Here is a 22,637-nt window from a genome sequence, read left to right on the forward strand (position 1 = left end):
CTTGTTGTATTTAATAGTGTTTTATTTGTCCTATACGTTTGTTCAACTTATACCTGTCTAGTCCAATTGACGGGAGCATAAATATTGTGTATTTTTTTATAAAACTAACTAAAAAATTAACTAATAGTCTAAGGTAAAAAGTTGTTGAACTAACTTATTAAATCACATTATATTTGATAAAATTAATTAAAAAATTAGTTAGAAACTAAAAAATTAATTAATAATTAAAAAATTATCTTACTATATCATACATATTTGATAAAATTATATGTTAAAATAGCTAAAAAATATAAATTATATAAAAGATAAAAATAATAAAATTTTACCAGAAAAAACCAAAAAATATGATAAATTTTTAAGAATAAATATAAAAAGTTATAAACTATTAAAAACGTTAAAAATTATTAAAAAAATTATTTAGTGAACTAAATTTTTCAACTAATAAGAAAAGATAAGAAATAATTAAAATATTTATCAAATACTCTCCAAAATGACAAAATAAATATAAAATGAAAAAAATGACATATTTAAAAAAATAAAAATAAAATTAAATAAATATTTTCAGAATAAAAAAGAAATCAAATATAAAAAATTAAAAGTTAAAAATTAACATTTTAAAGAATATTATTTTAAGTGTTTCAAAAAATAATAAAAACTACTTAAAAATAATAAAATAATAATTACCAAAACAATTAAATAATTTTTTCAACTAGAAGAAAAATTAAAAATTAATTAAAATAACTTTGCAAACTTATCCGTAATAAACGTATCAAGTTGACAAATACTTACGTCTATTTCAAGGTTAATCAACCTATAAAATGAGTTAATTTTTACTTTATATCTTTACAGAATATTTTAATTGATGAATAAATAAAAATACAATTTTAATTCAAATATATTAATATTATAAATATATATCTTTTACATTATCAAACAATAAATTATTATATATAGTAAGATTATTGGTTTTGTAATAATTATTTTAAAATTAGATATATAGAATGATTACATTAATGTTACAAAATTAAGTAATGGTCTCAGAAGTACTAGACTCATATTATTAAGTAATGTCTTACCTTCGAGTCTTATAAATAAAGAAAATGTGATTAGAAGCAATTTTTTTTATTAAAGATAATCAAGTTTTTTGACCGATATTAGTTATTGGTAAGCTAGATAGCTGGTATCAATAATATAATTAAAAAAATATATTAAAATGAATATTTTTTTAATAGTTGTCCAATTTTTCTATGAAAAAATACCTGGTATTTTCATTTATCCTCTCGATTGATTAATGCTATTTTCTTTTTTCATTTCCTTCGTTATTATTTATCACGCGTCTATTATTAGACAATTCTTTTTGACATTTTTTAATTGGTGAAAAGCTTTCATTTTTCCTCTCCTTATCTTCTAGGTTCACAAGAAAACTACATATATAGAGAGAGACTAGAGAAATACAAATCGAGAGAGAACCAAATAAAATAATGATAAAAAATCAAAAAAATTTAATGCGATACACTAAAAATATAAAATAGTTTTTTACCCTCTAAACATAAAATAATAAAATCCAACTTAAACTTAGATGAATTGACTTTATTATTGTTTGGAAAAATGTTTTAAACAAAATTATGAAATTTTAATAAGTTTTCATTTAAACAATTGAAAGATAAATTTCATTTGACATTGTATGTTTTTTTAATAATTTGAAATTTGTAATCTTAAACTTAGTTCTAAAATTAAATAAATAAATATTTTAGATTCCTGGCTTACGGTAATTATGTAACACTATTTCTTCAAAACATTGTTTTTTATTACAAGGGAAAATTAAACAATTGAATTCGGTACTAAAACAAATAGTCATATACAATAATAATGTAACTCATTTTTCCTTCGGTTATATATAGTAATGTTGCATTTTTTTAACGTATAAATTCATAATTTTATTTATATGAAATTTATTCTTATACTAATTTTGTTACACAAATATCTTGTACAAAATTATAAAAATACAGTGTAAGTGTGAGTTTAAATTACATGATATCCTTACATTCTTGTATCCATGGCGGGGATTCATTGAATTGAAAAAAAAAGAAATCCTCCAGGTACTAAATCATCCATGTCCCATGGTGTCATTCTACAAAAAAAATCTTATACACTGACGTGTCCTTATCTGGGCCACATTCTTGTCTTTACCGTTAGCCAAAAAAACAATAACGACAGATGTGTGGCCCATTACTTTGCCGGCGTGCTCCAACTTCACGGTCGTTTGAAGCGATGCGGAGGAGAAGGAGTATGCGACGACGAAACGCTACCCGATAAAATATCAGAAAGGTTATGTTCCAAATCATCGGGTGTAAGCCCGAAATCAGTTCCCAACCCGACCCGATACTTCCCGAAGAATTCCCTGTACCTTGGAACCAGTTTAGAAGCTATCGAATCTTTCATTTCCTCTCGCAGTTTCCGGTCGGGTACGATCCAGGAGGACTGTGCCTTGCACGTTTCATGGAATTCGGCGTCCAAACACTCGTAGATCGCCCTAGCCTGCTCCGCCGTCGGATTTTCCGGCAGCGACAGAAAAACCTTGCTCCATCCCACGCGCTCGTACTTGCAAACGTACTCTTTCACCTTCAATTCGTGCTTCGTCAACCAATCCTCCCCGACGATGAACCCTAGGTTTTTTGAGTTGCGGACCTTTACGACGACGTATTGCATGTTATTCGCCAGAAACAAGTAAGAGAGTGCAACTTCCTTGTAGAGTTCAGCTTTTCCGTCGAGCTTGCAGAGGAGCACTAATATCAACCATGCCATCCGTTCAGCTATCTCTGCTGAACGATTCATTCCCTCGCGATCCGGACTGCAGTAATAAGACTCCGGCAACGAATTTTGAGGCCAATCGGCGACAATCTCGGCGACGCAGTCCCTGTAATCGGCGAGGAACTCGATGTAGTTCATTACGTAGCGCGTGAGCGGGTGGATCCCGCCGCCAGGCACCGGAATCTTGGAAGATTCCTTCTGAATTGCGGCTTCGAAGTCAACTAACATCGTCCGCACCGCCTCGCCGAGCCTCGCCTGAGAAACATCGACCTGAGATCTGATGGAGGAAGTTGATTCCGACGAGAAGATGGACTCGATTTGTAGCCGGTTGTCGGATATCGCTTCGTACAAGTCGAGCGTCCTGAACATCTTCTCCAGCGTTTTCTTGCACTTGGCCACTTTTTCCGGGAATGCGAACAGCGACTCCGCACCTTCTCTGCAAACCGCGGCGAAACAGGACTCGGCGATCTTCCTCTCCGGCGAACCGAAGACGTAATCGCAGAGCGTTCTCTCGCCGTGAAACAAAGTGCGGATGGCGAACTTGACAGCGCTGAGCCAGGACTTAATCTTGGACTCGAGCACCTTCCAGTCCATCTTCTGAACCTGAGAGAAACTGAGCCTCTCCACTCCGAAATGGTACAGTGCCTCATCCACCATGGACTTTCTCGTTAAGATGTAAGTCTTGATGCACTCTTTGCTGTAGCCGGCGGAAACCATACACTCCGCAATGGCTTTCAGGTCCACCATGGCGACCGTGGAGATAGAGTCGCCGGCGAAGCGGAACTCGTCGTCGGAGAAATTGGTGCCGTCATCGGAGACGCTGCTGCTCCGGTGATCGGTGGAGGTGACGGATTCAGGATGGAGATTGTCTCTGTTTTGGGCTAATATTCGATAGAACTCGGTCTGGAGTCTCTTCATGGCGAGTTGCATAAGGAAGTGGGCTTGGACGAGGGTGTCGGAGGAGGAATCCAGTGCGACGAGGCGCTGCATAGTGGACTGCAGGCTCATGACAGCGTTAAGGTACTGTTTGGCTTCTTGGCGTGTGTTGCTGAATAGAGGGGCGGTTTGGTCCGAAGGGGAAATAAGTTCCCATTTTGAAATGATGGCGCGAGCGGTTTCGATGTTTTCGTCCATTAGTGAATCGGAGAAGGTTCTTGTGGGAGGAAAGGAAGGTGGCAATGGTGATGGTGATGTTTTGAAGAAGAACAAGTTTTTGAGTCCCATCTTCGGCATTTCAATCTGAGTTGAGGAAATAAACTAAACTGCCACTGGAACCGAAGGAATTAATGAGTTTGAGTTTTGATTGCTTTTGGCGTATATGCTGTTTGTGTTGGTCGTTTTGGGTTCAGTTGGGCGGGTATTTATAGATGTAAATGAATAGCTTGAAGATTCCATTCCTTGACTCTCGTGCGTGGACGTAAGGGAGTAGATACATAACGAAAGCGATAAGCAAACGCGGTAGAAGCTGAAATGTGAATAATATATCTGAAAAATGAATCTGTTTTTTTTTTAAAAAAAATATATTTTTTTTTTTTACTGTAATCAGTCATTTCCATTTCTCATAATAAATAAGTATTGTTGTTTTTATATTTTTTTAGTACGAGACTTAATTTGGTGCATCTGTATATGCGTGCTGATCGTTTTACTGGTTTGATTTCCAAGTTGGGACTTGAAACTCTGTGTGTCTTGATGTGAAGCAAGGAATTAGCACGAAAGAATTAGTCCTGCATATTTAGTTTTAGTGCCGTCGGGTTTGTTTATTGTAGTTGTAGATTTGTGGTTATCATTTTTCTATTGAAATGTTTACGACTGAGTATTTCCCCATTTTTTTTTCTCTAATATATTCATAACAACTACATTTCAATAGGAAACAATGTAACATTTGGCAGTTACAGTCCTCCTGTTTTATTATTTTTTTTGGTGGCATGGATGCGAAATATTAATTAATTAGCTTTTATTATTATAATTAATATTTGAAAAACATGTCTAATTACTTTCGTAATACCTTTTCTCTCCATTATGTTTTTATTCATGTATAAATTTAAAATGTTACTTAAAAATCAATCACAATTCACATAATTAAGATATAATAATTTGTGTCTTTTAACTTAATGATTTATGTGTATCAAATAAATTATATTAAAAGAAAAATATGTATTTTATGTATACTCACGATCTCCAATGAAAATGAGTCAATACTTTTAATAAAATTACTTTTTAGTAATATGATGGTAAAAAAAAACATTACTTGGTAAAATTAAAACCTAGTTTCACTAGACACCAGGAAAAACAATTGAAAGTGATTATATATAACAAAAAAAATTACTCTTACCATCCATCTATTTGCAGAAAATCCCTTTTATCTTTTAGACCTACACAAAATTATTCTTATTTTATAAATGTATTATTATTGATTCTCACTAAATACTATAGAATTTATTCAATTCTTAAACATTATACATATTGTTTTGTATTGTATATGCATTATAGTTAAATACATTGTAATAGTAAAAAATTGAAATTACTAATATTTAAATCACAATTTTTTAAGATATGTAACTTAAAAGTTAAAATTAATAAAATATAAACTAAATATTATTATTAATAAAAGTAAAAGATCATAAATGACGAAATTATATATAGTATTAATGATTATTTCAAAATTATTGCAACAAAAAAATTAATAAATACTTAATCATGTGAATTAGTAATATATAATTAAACCAATTAAATATGATTTCATGTTTTTCTAATTTATTTCATAAAAAATATTTTGAAAAAAAAAATAGTTTACTCCATCTTATTAATAATTTATGTTGTTAAGTTCTTATTAGATTTCTTATCACAAAAAATTTGAATAATATTTTTTATTTTAAATATGAAATGATTCTTTATTTCATCGTTATCCCTTATGTTATTTTAATTGGTTATCATTTAAGAATTTAATAATTTTAAATCTGTACTGCAATAGAGAGATTTAATTATAGTGTTTATATATGGAAATATATTTTTGTAATATTTGAAAAACTATAAAAGATATTTTTTTTTATAAAAACATAAAATTATACTAAGGATGTAATTCTCAAATTTATATAAAAAAATATTTTTTATTGAAATGTAAAATATCTATAAAATAAAAGAGATTTTATGTAACATTTTAAATTATAGAGAGTTGTGTGTATGTAAAAGAAAAGCAGATCAGAATAATTTATTCTATTGAATAATTAGTGTCAACTCAAGACTATTATTATTATTATTATTTGAATGATTTGAGTCAACTAGATTGGGTTGTAATTAATGGTGATAAGGGGTCGAGTTCTGTTCAATATGAACTGAATTGGAAACTGTATATTTTGTTTATGCTATAAGAAAAGTGAACAGTGAAAAAACCACCCAAAACTTTGAATTTGGGGCATGTTTGTTTCGAATTTTTTAAATTTTTTTTCTATTTGAGATAATTAAAAAATCTATATGATAAGATTAATCTTAAAAGTTTATTTTTGAAAATTATACTCCTTTTTAGTTTTTAAAACTAAAAATTGATAAAATCTTTAATTTATTTTGATTTTATATTTTTAACTTCCTGCTATTTATGTTTTTCCTTATACCATTTCATCTTCTTCTCTTATTTAAACTACCTAAAAGGTTTGTACCCAAAAGAAATACTATCTAAAAATTAATTCTCCCTTTTATATCTAAAATTTATTTTTTAAAAAAACTGTTTTGTAAAATAGTAGTTTTTAGAAACTGAAGAGAGAGAAAAATCAAACACTCAGAAGTCAGAATAGTTGACCGGAAGCAGTAGATAGGATCTCACTCTTATAATACATGCACAATACATAACTTCAAATTTGCTAGTAAAACATGCATGTTAATTAACCTTTCGAGTTAATTGAATTGGACCATTTCCCTCGTTAAATGAATTTTGTTCGTTGGTCGTCCTCATTTGGTATCTATTTGGAGTTACTTACTTGGTCAGCTATTTGTGCTTCATTAGAGATATTCATATTATTTCATAATATGCATTATGCACATATGTACAAAAATTGAATTATAACATTTGACTTGAAATTGAATTATATATAAGTTGTTATATGTTTTTAACATTTGAAATTGAATATTACATGCTGATATATGTTTAATAAAAAAATTCAACTCAACGTATATGCAAGTTGTTATTATTTTTTTATTTGATATACAAGTTGTTAATAATGGGATATAAATTGTGAATAAGAAAGTTCAATTTCTTCTCACCCCTTTATTGCTTTTGTCCCTCTCATTCATATGATCTGTAACTCTCTTTTTATAAAACAAAGTTATTTGTGATGATATTGTGTGTGAATAACTTCTCAGTTCTATGCATAAATATCCGGGTCTCTTATCTGTCTTTATGTTATGTTAATGAACTTATGGTGCACATTCTAAAAAAAAAAAAACCTTAGTGTGCACATCTATATAATAAATATTTTATCTAATAGTTGATAGATATTTTAACGGGCGACGTGGAACAATTTTTTTTATGTAAAACTACTTAATTATATAAATTAAAATTCCTATTATTATATTTATAATAAATTAATTGCATTAAAAGTATAAAAATATCAATACTTAAATTGATTTAAATTTAAATATAAGAATGTGCTTGTAATAACAGTATTTTTAAGACAATAGAATTTTTAGAATTTAAAATAAAATTTAAAGTGAATTTAAAAATAATAGCAATAGCCAATACAATTTAAATTTAAATTAAAAATAAGAATTATTATAAATTAAATTATAATTTAAAAAATTACATACTTTTAATAATAACAATCTTTAAAAAAATTATAAAACTAATCTCACTCTTATGAATTGTGTTTGGAGACCATTATGAAATGAGGAAAACGAAAAAAATATAAAAAGTGACTTAATTAAATTTAAAATAATAATATACTCATAATTATAACAATTTAATTTTTTTAAAAAATTATAAAATTTTATCATTATATAAAGAGAGAAATGAGAAAATATAAAAGGGGGTTAATTGAGAGAATGAAAATCCCATACTCTAAAACAAGTACAATTTTAAATTTTATAATATAAACATGAAGAGCTTCATATTCCACATTTTCTTTAACACACTCTTAATTTATAATACTATATTAGTTAAAATTAATTTGAAATTGTAAAATCTTAAATAAGACTTCTTAAATATAAAAAATTTATAAATTTTAATCAATAAAAAACATAATGCTAACTTTTTTCAATATATAGAAAAATACACTACCAAAAAATAGATTTTTAATATCAATTATTAAAAAAAATTAACATTGATTATTAACCAATGTTAAAATTATCAAAATTAAAGCATAAACGTTAAAGTATAAACATTAACGTTAGTTTTTGAAAATCAATTTTAAACTAAATTATACAATATTGATTTTCTAAAAAACCAATGTCATATAGTAAGATAATATATACCAGACATCACACATATTATATATTGATTTAGTAAAATAATTTTATATTATCATCTTTAAATTATTATTTAAATTACTTTAAGATAATATATTATTTTAATAACAAACAAAATTATCATATATAATATATAATGTGTTGTAATTGAATGGTTTTATAAAAAAAATTACAAGACATAATGAATTGTGATTAAATAGTTATGTAGAAAATTTTACATTATCAATTTATAATCCTTTTTTTTCTTGTATATATATATATATATAATGATTTTTTTTATACTTGTTAAATACAAAGTTACAAACATCCTAATAATACTTTTTTTTAATCTCTCTGTTTGTTATATTATATCACTAAACAAATTTTTCTTCTTAGCCGAGGATTATTCAAGAATTGTTTTTCTTTTTTATTTTGTAACAAAATTATTTATCTTTTTTCGGATAAAAGGGAGATTGAAGAGAAACTGGTGTGTCGTGCAAATGAACTCCGAGGCAATTAAGAGCAGTCAACCAAAGCAACCAAGCCCTTTTCCTTCTCTTTCTTTTAAACGTGGGATTTTTTTTGGGTAGGTTTTAAACGTGTGTTTACTGTTTAATTACCTCGCCGTGTACAATGCTTTTTGAATGATTTTGGTTTTATAAAACTATTTTTGATAAAAATAAGTTTGAAGTGAAATAGTTACATTTAAATCAATTCCAAATAAAATTGAGAAAAATTTTAATATAATTATTTGTAGGCAACGTAAAATTTATTATTTTTATCTCTATTCAAATATTTTTAGTAAGGTCAATTCTTTCTATTACAAAATATTCAAAAATGGTGTTAGTTAATTAAAAGCCCCCCAACATGTACTCATGTTTGGTGGCTACTTTCGCCCATCAATTAAAGCTCTACTAACCTACAAGCAGTCAAGTTTGTTGGCTTTGGACGGTTAACGGCAATATAATCCCACAACTTACATGGAACTGAATTCATCGGGAAAACGATAAATAAATTACGCTTGCTTTATCAATTCAAATAGATCGTAATTGGTTATTGAATCTTAAATAAATTTTGTTGAAAAACACACACTCATACTATATCTATTTATAATCTCCAATAAAAATTAATCATTATTTTTCACTGAATTATTTTTTATCCACATGATCAGCAGAAAAAAATCCAAATAACTTGTTTACCTTATATCTGTTTACTAGTTGACTTTTTATTTGTATGACACAATTTCGTTTACCCTGCCATTATTAAGAAGGACAAGACATTTTCGACCAATATTAATATACTTGTATCAGGAAGTCAAATAACGGGGAATATAACGCTACATAAACATATACTTAACAATTAAATATGTACTCAACTTTAATTCTATGTTAACGGAATAAAAAGAATATATTCGTAATTTCTTTTATGGTATAATATTAGTATAAAATATCTACTAATTTTATTATGACTAATTTGGACGGGAGAATCTTATCTTTAAATGCACCTAGTTATAATTATTTTTGATAGAGTCTCATTTTTTAACTAACATTTTTTTTATTCATAAAACTCGAATTCGAAATTTTATCTGAAAAATGACTTTAAAACTGTTTGGACCAATGGTTTGTTATTTGCTAATACGATAATATCATATTTTTTAAAAAATATTTGCATATATTCATGAATCTTATTGCAATAATTTATAGTTTTTTTAACAAAACAACACTATCATATCAATAAATAATGGTAAAGTTTAAATAAAATGTTAAAGAAAATTAAAGTAACTTTTTAATTGTAATACAATTTAAATTTATGGGTGAATCGCTTCAGACTCCTTTTTCAGTACTGCTTAGGATGTTTTTGATGCATGGTGATGATTTGTACCTAGAGCTGCTGTGTGATCAGATATGCTGCTGCTATTATTTAGTTTCGGGTGTTGATTCTGTTGTAGTGCTGCTATTCTTTCCTTGCATCTCGTTTAATATTGTTGTCGAGCCATTTCTATTAATAGAAATTCTATTTGCCTACAAAAATAATGGGTGAATCGCTTTAACCTCGTTTTTATCCTGCATTTATTATTCTACTAGACTTTGTCTATTAATTTTGAATATTTTCTAAAACTTGTACAAAACTTGTCGTGGTTTACAAATATAATACACTTATATATACTATTTTGTAAAGCGTTTTATGAAGCTGTATGATTAGAATAAATGAAAATATATATATACTTATTAATTCCATTAGTTTTGCCTCATTATACAAAATGTTATCCATTTCTCAAACCTTACATACACCCTCGTACATAATAAATACATGATAATTATAATTTTTTGAAAATTGAAATATGTAGACTACAAAATATATAAATTAAAAATACTATTATAGAGTAACATGAATATGAATATATATATTTTGAAAATAAGAAAATTTCATTAAGGTATATTTGATGCTATCTTATTGTATTTACTGTGTGTATCACATATTAATCATGCGCATATAATTAACTATAGCTTCATAAAAAATTGAGCTAGCTGCTTCATCTCCGTGAAAGAGGAGCGAGAGAACAAAGCAATTAAACGCATCCTTCAAGATGCTTGGTCGTACTTGGAAACATACTCTTTCACCTTCAACTCGTGCTTCGTCAACCAATCCTCCCCAAGGATCAACCCTAGGTTTGTGTTGCGGACCTTTACGACGACGTATTGCACGTTATTCGCCAGGAACAGATAAGAGAGTGCAACCTCTTTGTAGAGTTCAGCTTTTCTGTCCAGCTTACAGAGGAGCACTAATATCAGCCACGCCATCCGTTCAGCTATCTCCGATGACCCTTTCTTTCCCTCGCGATCGGGACTTCGGTAGTAACACTCCGGCAACGAATTTTTACGCCAATCGCCGACTATCTCCGCGAGCCCGTCGCCGTAATCGCCCAGGAACGCGATGTAGTTCATGACGTAACGCGTGAGCGGGTGGATCTCGCCGCCAGGCATGAGAATCTTGGAGGATTCCTTTTGAATCGCGGATTCGAAGTTGTTTAGCATCGTCCCAACGGCCTCGCCCAGCCTAGCCTGAGAAGCAAGTACCTGCGATCTGATTGAGAAGGTTGATTCTGACGAGAAGATGGATTCAATTTGTTGACGGTTATCAGAGATCGCTTCGTACAAGTCGAGCGTCCTGAACATTTTCTCCGGCGTTTTCTTGCTGCACTTGGCAACTTTTTCCGGGAATCCGAACAACGACGTAGCCCCTTCGCTGCAAATCGCGGCGAAGCAGGACTCCGCGGTCTTCCTCTCCGGTGAACCGAAGACGTAGTCGCAGAGCGTTCTCTCACCGTGAAACAAAGAGCCGACGGCGATCTTGACAGCGTTGAGCCAGGACTTAATCTTGGACTCGAGCGCTTCCCAGTCCATCTTCTGAATCTGAGAGGAGCTCAGCCTCTCCACTCCGAAGTGATACAGTGACTCATCTACGATTGATTTTCTCATTAAGATGTAAATCTTGACGCACTCTTCGCTGTATCCGGCGGAAACCATACACTCCGCAATGGCTTTCAGGTCCGCCATGGCGACCGTGGAGACAGAGTCGCCGGCGAAGCGGAACTCATCGTCGGAGAAATCGGAGCCGTCATCGGAGACGCTGCTGCTCCGGTGATCGGTGGAGGCGACGGATTCAGGATGGAGATTGTCTCTGTTTTGGGCTAATATTCGATAGAACTCGGCCTGGAGTCTCTTCATGGCGAGTTGCATAAGGAAGTGGGCTTGGACGAGGGTGTCGGAGGAGGAATCCAGTGCGACGAGGTGCTGCATAGTGGACTGCAGGCTCATGACAGCGTTAAGGTACTGTTTGGCTTCTTGGCGAGTGTTGCTGAAAAGAGGGGCGGTTTGGTCAGAAGGGGAAATAAGTTCCCATTTGGAAATGATGGCGCGAGCGGTTTCGATGTTTTGGTCCATTAGTGAATCGGAGAAGGTTCTTGTGGGAGGAGAGGAAGGTGGCGATGGTGATGCTTTGAAGAAGAACAAGTTTTTGAGTCCCATTTTCGGCATTTCAGTTTGAGTTGAGGAAATAAACACCAATTAATGAGTTTGAGTTTTGATTCCTTTTGGCAGTGTTGGTCGTTTGAGACGTATTTATAGATGTGAAGATTGCATTGCTTGACCTGGGAGGGAGGGAAGACGCATCTGTTTAATGCACAATTCACAACTTTCTTTCAAATTAGTATCTTCTAAAGCGTGTCATCAATTACAAAACATAGGATTTTTATTCGTTTGTTATAGTATATAGTAATAGAGTAATAACACTTCCTTTTTATTTTACCTTTCTTAAAATAAAATACTACCAATATGTTATTCTACTATATATATATATATAATAGAATTTATAATATGATAGAAAGAAAAAAAATAATAAATATTAATAAAATATATAAAATTGTGAATGATTCATGGATTATAAATTATGTTATTAATGTATTATTACTCTTCAGTGCATCAATATGTGTGTGCTGATCTAGTCTTACTGGTTTGGTTTCGAAGTTGGAACTTGAACTCTGTCCCTATCCTGATGTGAAGCAAGGAACTAGCACGAAAGAATAAGTCCTGCCTCCTGCTAATTAGGTTTAAGTGCCGTCGGGTTTATTTTTATTATATTTGTAGTTATCATTCTTCTATATATTGAAATATTTACGACTATTTCCCCACTCCTTTTTTTTATAATCGTATGGGGGTGTCGACTGTCTACAATGCATACAGTTAATTAATTAATACTATAGTATTAATGAAAACAACATAACATATACATGTGAATAATGTTTTGGACCAATCAGAGTGGAACTTATCATTTGGAAGTTACGATCCTCCTTTGGTTTTAATAAATTATCACTCTTTTAACAAATTGTGATGGGCAAACAAAGAAAATGGGTAAATGTTTGATAGCTATTTCATATTCTTCTCTTACATATATACTATCTAAAAATTAATTCTCCCTTTTTCCTCTATGTAAAAAATAACTTCTAAAATCTGTTTTGTAAATGATAATACATGCACAATACATAAGTTCCAAATCAAACGCTTGGAATAATTAACTTGGAACTTTAATTTTGGGCAGTAGATAAGATCACAGTTTTATACATAATACATGCACAAGCACAATACATAAGTTCCAAATCCTGGTAAAACATGTGTTAATTGAATTGGACCATTTCCCTCCTATGATGAATTTTGTTCCTAGCTCGTCCTCATTTGGTAGCTATTTGGAGCTACGTTGGTCAGCTCTTTGTGCTTCATCGGTGATTCATAATATGCCTAAATGCATACACTAATGATTAGTCAACCCCAATCCATAAATTATGTGACTTTAAATTGATTAAAATTCATTAAATTAAACGATAACATAATTAATTATTATTAGATAATTATTTAATATATCTTTAATTTAATAGTTATATTTTTTATTGTTCACTTGTCACATGATTATTGATCGAGATCATAAATGACGTAATAATTATGGAACACTTAATAATTTTTTATCGGGGTGTTGATTGGTCTAGATCAACCCAAGGAACTTAATGATTCTAATCAAACCAATTAAATTGGTTCAAATTTGTTCCTTGAATCCAATCCAATCAAACCCAATTAGAACTAATGACAATTGATTCAAGTATAGATTTGAGAATTTTCAAATCCAAACCATCCCGAATATATATTATTAATTTTTATTATTTAAGTGTTAAAATTACTTATATTTTTATGTCATTTTGTGTGTTTCCGTTATGTTTTATGATTATTACACACTCACATAAATTTACTTTGGCACTTTCTTTTTCCTTGTCACATAACCTTAGAATGACATTGTACACGAACATTCACATAGCCTAATTCATCCATTGTTCTGCCTCCTCACGATAGTTGTTAACGCCATCAAGCCTCCTTCATACCTCCACCTAGTTGACACAGATAATACAATTTTGATCTTCGAATCTCTTCATGATAAATTTGATTAATTTGGTGTATATTAGAGAATTATCAATTAATTTTGGGATAAATTATTATTATTTATATTTTTTTGAAATATTTTATCAGATATCCCATGATCCAAATCGAACCAACCCGGTTCAACATCAATTTGGTTTGAATCGGATTTGACGAAAAGAATTCCAAATCCAAACCAAACTAAACAAATTAAAATCAATCACTCTCGTGAACACCCCTAAATCTTCTTACCCCAATGTCCTTTCCAATTTTTCTTCTATTTCATTTACGCCACCATTTATCATATCATTCTCATTTTTCTACCTAATTATAGAAACAGTTATGAAAAAGAGTATATAAATGATTTTTCCGTGGAGTTATATTATTTTTATACCATTCTTTGTATAACCCTTTCACAATTAATTTTTAAGTTATTAAAAAATTAACTTTAAATTCAAATAAGTTCTGTCTAAATTCTTCCAAATCTTATTTAGTATCTTTTTTCATAAAAAAACATCCATACTCCTTCAAATATTATGATAATTTATATATTATTAAATTTGATTAAACCGTGTAATAACCAATATAGATTTTATTTTAAGCAGGAGATACATACAAATCAAAATTGATCAATTTTAAGTCAACTTATAGATTTTTTTTTACTTGCTGCTGATGCTTAATAAAAAAAATCCAAGTCAACTTTTATAGTTGTTAACATTAATTAATTGTGCTGTGAAAAACTTCTATGCATAAATTTCTAGTTCTCTTATCTGCTCTATTGTTATGTTTAACAAGCCTAATGTACACATCTCAATAATAAATATTTAATCTAATAATTAATTAATATTTTAACATAAATGTGGAATAATTATTTTTATATAAATTATTTAAGTATATAAATTAAAATTATCTTATTATATTCTTTTTGAAAAATTCAATTAATATAAAATATTAAAAATACTTTAAATTTGAAGATAATAATCTAATTATAATATTAATATATAAAAGATAATAAATTTTTTTATAACTTAAAATAAAATTTACATTAATTTGAAAATAATAACATAATTATAATAGAAATAATTAATATAATTATTTTAAATTCAAATTCAAAATAACAGTAATTAATATAATTTAATTTGAATTTAAAGCTATTACGTATTCATAATAATAATAATAATAACAATTAAAATTTTGAAAATCAGCTAGGGACACTATCACTATCAGAAAACAAATATCATGAGGGTAAAAAAATTGTAGCAAATTGATTTTATTCATTTGTTAACAAAAGCCGCACCCTTATTATAAATTTAATCACGAATTTATTAAAATTAAAAACAAATTGTTATGACTTACAAAAAAAAACTTATAGAAACAAATTTAAAGAATAACTACTTATAAGAATTAAAATTTATTTTCAAATTCAAATAATTTCTGTCTAAATTCTTTCAAATCTGATGATAATTTATATATAATTAAATTTCATCTAACATGTAGTGATCAATTTTTACATTCAAATGAGTTCTATCTATACTCTCTTTTTGCATGAAATATATTTTTTCATTAAAAATATATATATTCTCTTTCAAATGTTATGATAATCTATATATCAATAAATTTCATTAAACCGTGTAATAATCAATATAAGTTTTATTTTAGACAGAAGATACATACAAAATAAAATTTATATTTTCAAGTCAACTTCTTCTTTTTAACTTGTTGCTGATGTTTGATAAAAATTTCAAGTCAACTTATACAGATGTTAAACAGTAGGAGAGAAATTATAATAATCAAAGTTCAATTTCTTATATTTCTCATCCTCTTATCTCTTGTGTCCCTCTTATTTATGTAAGTCTCTTTGTATAAACAGAGTTCTTTTGTTAATGTTGTAATGTGAAAAACTTCTATGCGTAAAATATCTTAGTCTCTTACCTGTTTTTAACTCTTTTTTCGGATAAAAGGGAAATTGAAGAGCAATGGCCAATAGGTGTGCCGTGCAAATGAACTCCGAGGCAATTAAAAGCACAGTAAACCAAATCAACCCCTTTTCTTCTCTGTTCTCTTGTATTTAAACGTTTTTTTAGGTCTTAAACGTGTGTTTACTGTTTACCTCATCGTTTGTAAACAAAATTATTGAGATTTTGATTTTTTTATAAAACTGATTTTTAAAAAAAAAACAAGTTTGAAGTGAAGTATATATATATAATCTTGACAAAATTGATATAAATATAATATGATTATTCTTACTCAGCGTAAAATTCTGTTTATTTTTTCTAGTTCCAGTCAAATTTGTTTGAAAGGTCAAATTATTCATATTATTAAAAAATGGCGTTAAAAGCCCCCACAATGTACTCAGGTTTGGGGGGCTACTTCCGCCTATCTAAATAAAGCTATTTAACCTTTAAGTAAGCAGTCAAGTTTGTTCGCCTTGGACGGTTAACAGCAAGCCACAACTTTATTATTACAAAGTTTCAATTGCTAGCTACGCCACATTTATTAGGAAGGCCAAGACATTTTCGGAAATATATTAGCTGATGATTTTTTTTAAGCTGATATTAGATGATGAATTAATTGTTATTCTTGTATATTTAATAGTTCCTATATCTCTAATATCAAAATTCAAATAAAATGTTAAAAAAGTAACCACTTATCGAAGTTCAATATTAAATTTTATAACTAAAAGCCAGCATTTATAAAATATTGAGACGAAAAGATATTTTATCCTTACAAAGTATAGATATTTAGGGCAGTTCCCTGAATTGATTGAGTAAAAGAGACATGTCAAACCTTGAGATTGCCCCAACTACTACATTTACTTAGATAGTTTCAGATTAAGGTCCTAGAGAAGAGTCATTTAGTCAAAACTATGGGCCAATTTGGAATGCAGAAAAATTCGACAACGAGCCTTCAACACAACATTATTAATAAAACTGATCTACGAACTTTATTAATAACTGGTGAATCACAAAAGAGTATAGATTAGCCTGTGCATGCAAAAATTGAAAATTTTCATATATGACGAAAAAACAAAGGCGAGAGTAAAACCAGTTAACATTTAATAAAAGTTTCATGATGATTAAAAGAAAACTAGGACAAAACGGCATCAAAACTGTGTCAACTAACAAACGCCAAAATTATCATCCGTATTGGGATCTAACATTACACTTTAATTGCATATTTTCGCAGTGGAAAATACAATTCCTTCTTCTTCTCACGCTCTGTCTTCAATGAAGCCTGTAAGAAAAACAGCAAGTTCATTCATTCAGCTACGTTAAATGAGAACCCTCTATGGCCAGAAATATCTATCTCGTTCAGAAACTCGAGATAGGAAAACAATCTACAGCAAACATAGAAAATAATGGTATAACTGATTACAACGAGCTCCACAAATCATACAAAGAGCTCCACAAATCAAAAGATTCAAAACTAGTAAAGGAATAAAAAATAGTGCGTTCATCTTCCATTAGATCAAACCAACCAGATAAAACATTACATGAATCAGAACGTGGGTTAACTGTAAAAACATCAGCTAATAATTTTCACGTTACGTGACCAAAACAATAAAAATTGTATCGTATATTGCTCCCCTAAGGATAACTTATAATCGTAATTGCAGTCAAACTTTCAACCATGTTCCTTAGTTGAGTGTTCACAATGGTACTCACCATATTTATAACAAAAACAAGAAGAAAAAAATAGTTATTAGATGAGACGATATCATGACTATCTGGTTGATTTTCTAAAGCCCAGATTATTAGATGATATTTCCAAAGACAATTCGGTATTCAGAAAAGTTGAAAGCTGTGACTAAATTTGAGCATTTCAGCTCTACTCAAGGCCAATACTGATCTATGACACGTTTGGAAACAGCACAAGTAAAAGGAGGAATTCAAAATTGAAAACATGTTCAACCATACATCATTTCTAGACACAAACTTTGAAACTAATCCCGTGATTATTTTATTTATTTTTTCTTACCAACGAAACGATTATGAACTAGGCAATTATTCCAACACTGAATAAAGTAGAACAAGTAAGTTAAGGACACAACACAATCATAGCATAATAAACAGAAAATGCAAAAATTGGAAGAGTAAGGCATGAAAAGTACCTGGTGCTTAGTTAAGCGCCTTCGGATGGCTCTGGTCTTCTTGGGACGCAGATCCAAAGGAAGGTATTTCTTCTTCTTGTAAGCCTCTCTCAGCGCTGCTTTTTGCTTCTGGGAAATCACCGTCAGCACCTGCGCTATCGAAAGCCTAACCACTTTGCTACATCCACACAACAAACGCATTCAAATTCGTAAGCATTTCAATCCAATTAGGAATTAGGGATTTGATATGAAAGAGAGAGGGAAGGTACATTTTGGAAAGCTTGTTCGGGGCTCCGCCGGTGACCTTGGCGACGCGGAGGAGAGCGAGTTCTGCTTTGAGATCCTTCAGTTGGTTCAGAAGCTCTGCTTTTGTCTTGTTCCTCAGCTCGTACACCTTGATTCTCGCTTTTGAATTTCAACACAACAAAATAGAAAAAATAAATGAATGAATGAAATCGCAATGCAATTGAAGGAAATCACGACGTAGTAGAAGTTTAATCATACCCATTGCTAATGCAAAGCTACTGAGGCTCTGCGAAGAGGATGAAAAGAATGAGAAACCCTACCACCTGGTTACTCTTTCTTTCTGCTACTACCCTAATCTGGGACAAAACGTAACACTGGTTAACGTATCAAGTGGATTTGGGCCTTTTTTTTCAAAGCTGATAGGGAGTTCCTTCGTGCACCAGCATTTTTCTGGGACACCAGCAGTACAGGTGAAAGGATTATAATATCCTTCACCTTTTCTTTAAATACGAAATGATAATCAATATGACTTGTAATCTGTATGAGTTTTTTTATTATAAATTTTAATTAATTTTTTAAATAATTAAAAAATATTTTTTTAAAATAAATTCATACGGATTTTTAGTTCATATAATTTATATGATTCATCAATCTGTATGAATTTTTTTTAAAAAAAATAAATTTTTAAATTTTATTTATTTTTTTTTAAAAATATTATTTTAAAAAAAGACATTTTATGACTCCTACGGATTTAAATTTTTAATTATTTTTTTAATTTAAATTTTTTTATGACTCATACAGAAAAAAAGACATTAAAAAAAGAAATTTAAATTTTTAATTGTTTTTTTAAAAAATAAAAAATTTAAAATTAATTTTTTTAAAAAATTCTTATGAATTAATGATCCGTATTAGTGATATGGATTGTCAATTTATATGACTCATATGGATTATCAATCCGTATCAATTTTTTTTTAAAAAATTAATTTTGTTTAAAAAGCTCATACGGATTGATGATCCATATGAATGATATGGATTGCCAATCCACATGACTCATACGGATCATCAATTCGTATGAGTTTCTTTTTTTTTTAATTAAAAATAAAATTTATTTATTTATTTATTTTTAACATGTCATAAAAATTAATTTTTTTATATGTTAGCGATAGTTTTAGAAATTTTATAAATATTGATTTGGTAATATTATTTAAAACATACTAAACAACACCAAACTTTACCGTATATCCTTAACAAAGTATGTGCACCATCGACGATAACAAATGCACACCAACAGAAGGTAACGGAAGCAAGTTTCAATTACGGGTGAGGTTTTATGAAAAAAAAAGGAGATGGAGAAATGAAAAAAAAGAATGTGTTATTTATAACCCTAAATGCCTATAAGGGCATTTTTGACATTTTGAGAAAATACTGAATGCATCAAGTAAAAAAGTACGTGCCCATAGCAATTCCCAAACTCAAATTAGATCCCGGCCTTAATTGCAAGACCTTCTGCCTAACGGACTGACGTAGTGAACTCTTTGTGTCTACTCTTTTCTTTTTAAGGCCCATTTCTTTTAGTTTTTTTTTAAAATTGTTTCAACTTTTTTAAATAATAAAAAAGTGAAAACAATCCAAAGTAGGATTACAATTAAAATTTATAGTAAATAACATCTCATAAATAAGTTTTTTTAAGTGATTTTTTATTATAAACAAACATAATCAACTTCTTTTTTTTATATAAAAACCAAAAAATAATTTATTATGTTTTTTATATTAGAATAATTTTTTTAATATGTAGCAAATGAACCTAAATATTTCATTTTTCACGTACGACTTATTTTACATTTATATTTTTTTAAGTTATACTAGCATGTCGATATATTCAATGACACATCATACTATATGGATGTACCTACAAAATTAAAATTTATTTAAATAAATTATTTGTATGATATTAACTAATGGATGCTTTCGTTTATTGGATAAGAAAGAAAAATGTTATATATATATATATATATATATTGTACGCGAAAATAGAGAGATATAAAATAAATAAAGAAGAAAAAAATAGACATAACAAATTATATATAAAGAATGAAAATATAAGATTAAAAAATTGAAATGAAGTAATAAGTAATAGAACAATAAGACAAAAAACCTTAATGATTTTATCAAATGAAGTCTGGGTGGTGTAGTTGGTTATCACGCTAGTCTCACACACTAGAGGTCCCCGGTTCGAACCCGGGCTCAGACATTTTTATATAAATTAAGAGAATTTTCAATTTTGATACAAAATGTTAATTTGGAGGTTTAAGTCTTAATTAATCCTTGGATACTGGTTTCTTACATGGTTGACCAAAACTTTCTCAGGAACTTAACAAACTTATAATGAGTAGATAGATAGATAGACCGACCAAAGAGAAATAACGAGACTAATAGAGGGAAGAAATATAGGAACAATTAGGAATTTGAAGGGCTCACTCACATCTTTTAACGCGTGATTATATGAACCAATGTATTTAAATAAGGATAGGATAAGGACCTTAAAACAATCTAAGCTGATAAAGAACGAGTGCAACCAGACAGGGTAGGTTTCTTTTTTTGCATCCACGCAGAAAATAACGAGAATCCATGTGCACTAGTACGTTATCCGAATTACTTTTGCGTATTTACTCTATTTTTGTTTAAATAAATAAAGAATCTTGCTCTAAAAGAATCAATACAGGCTTGCAGGATTAGTTTGATTTCGTTGGAACAATAAAAATTACTGATGCACCAGCCTGACGAGACTAAACTTAATTTAAATAAAGATCAATTGCAGGGAACAGATGTGAATTGTGATAGTAGATTGGGCAACACAGAGTAAGGATCAGGAACCAGCTGAAAAAACACGTTATCATTGATCTATAAATGCGCCATGCATGCCCTTTTTTGCCTGACAAAAGATGCAACTTCTCTGTAATGATTTATTAAACGTGAAAAAGTGATGAATTAAGACAAGAGTTGGTAATGATCGAGGTGATATGCAACAATTTAACAGCTTCATTCCTTTAAAATGCCTAATGGTAATGCTCAAAATTCAAGAATTGAATGTAAAGACCAGCAATCTTCAAATTTTCGACGAGTGATAATTTATTTAATGTAAGTTTTTATGGAAAAGTACCCGAACAAACAGAGCCCTATGTGTAACAATGATATGTCCATAATGCAGTTAGTTGTCCCTTAAAAAAAAAAAAAGAGAAATTATTAGATGATACTAATCATTGATCCCTACTCATGAAAGGAATGAATCTGTTCTGCTCTTCCATTTCTTCCACAGCAGTAACGGATCATCATTCCAAGGTACGTAAAAGCACCAAAAGGCTCGCCAGTATTCCAAGGAAAAGCCAACTTCGTGTCCCTTGTTCATCCAGATTATTGCCTATCAATCCTAAGCCTCAAAATGGTGAAGTTCGCAGAAAAGGCTCCAATATTCAAGTTAACAACCTATGTGGTACTTCATCATCCACTAGATATCTCCTCAGTGATTGGGTTTCCGAGTCTGATAAAATCCCTTCACACTCACACAAGCCCACACTGCAGAACCAGATTGTGGTTTTGAGGGTCTCATTGCATTGCAAGGCCCGTGCAGGAAAAGTTACAAAACACATTTCAAAAATGGAAGGTCAGTTCCACCTTAATTAGTTTCTAGAAAGAAAGAAAAAAGTTGTTATGAAAGTTTAAGTATACAAGTTCAATTCATTTCTTTTTTGTTTTTCTTGCTTGAGAAGAAATTTATGTAAAGATGGTCATAGTAATAATTTCCACATTCTCTAGTAGATATAAATTTTATTATTAAGGAGTTATATCTTCGCTAGTTAAACATGATATATGAATATTATAAATCTTTAAATATTATTTTTAATTTTTAAGGATAAAAAGAAAGATAAATCTTGCTACATATTTATCCACATAATAATGTAATATAAGTATTAACTCATTGTTGACTTGTGGGGTTATGCATGTTTCCTTCACTACCTTATAGATATATGTTGACGAATCTAATTTATATAATTGACTATTTGTTGTAGGAGTAACATCATTCAGTATAGACATGGAGG

At 29.6% G+C, this 22,637-nt stretch overlaps 3 protein-coding genes and 1 non-coding gene across 4 annotated transcripts; 1 reads left to right on the forward strand and 3 right to left on the reverse strand.

The window, feature by feature from the left end:
* Positions 1 to 1,995: 1,995 nt before the first annotated feature.
* LOC114375347 (exocyst complex component EXO70H1-like) lies at positions 1,996 to 4,130 on the reverse strand. Its single transcript, XM_028333124.1, has one exon. The coding sequence runs from the start codon at positions 4,042 to 4,044 to the stop codon at positions 2,254 to 2,256; it is 1,791 nt and encodes a 596-aa protein (XP_028188925.1). The 5' UTR covers positions 4,045 to 4,130; the 3' UTR covers positions 1,996 to 2,253.
* A 6,519-nt stretch (positions 4,131 to 10,649) lies between these two features.
* Positions 10,650 to 12,403, reverse strand: LOC114375150 (exocyst complex component EXO70H1-like). Its single transcript, XM_028332901.1, has one exon. It carries the CDS (start codon positions 12,279 to 12,281, stop codon positions 10,827 to 10,829), a length of 1,455 nt encoding a protein of 484 aa, XP_028188702.1. The 5' UTR covers positions 12,282 to 12,403; the 3' UTR covers positions 10,650 to 10,826.
* A 4,788-nt stretch (positions 12,404 to 17,191) lies between these two features.
* On the reverse strand, positions 17,192 to 18,958 carry LOC114374893 (60S ribosomal protein L35). Its single transcript, XM_028332614.1, has 4 exons — positions 18,799 to 18,958; positions 18,564 to 18,699; positions 18,316 to 18,472; positions 17,192 to 17,438 (listed from the first exon to the last, which is right to left on the reverse strand). Exons 1-4 carry the CDS (start codon positions 18,800 to 18,802, stop codon positions 17,364 to 17,366), a joined length of 372 nt encoding a protein of 123 aa, XP_028188415.1. The 5' UTR covers positions 18,803 to 18,958; the 3' UTR covers positions 17,192 to 17,363.
* Positions 18,959 to 20,717: 1,759 nt separating this feature from the next.
* On the forward strand, positions 20,718 to 20,791 carry TRNAV-CAC. The gene has a single exon. It is a non-coding gene; the product is annotated as a tRNA-Val (tRNA).
* Positions 20,792 to 22,637: the final 1,846 nt, after the last annotated feature.

Source organism: Glycine soja, chromosome 11, assembly GCF_004193775.1.
Source record: "Glycine soja cultivar W05 chromosome 11, ASM419377v2, whole genome shotgun sequence".
Lineage (NCBI taxonomy): Eukaryota > Viridiplantae > Streptophyta > Magnoliopsida > Fabales > Fabaceae > Glycine > Glycine soja.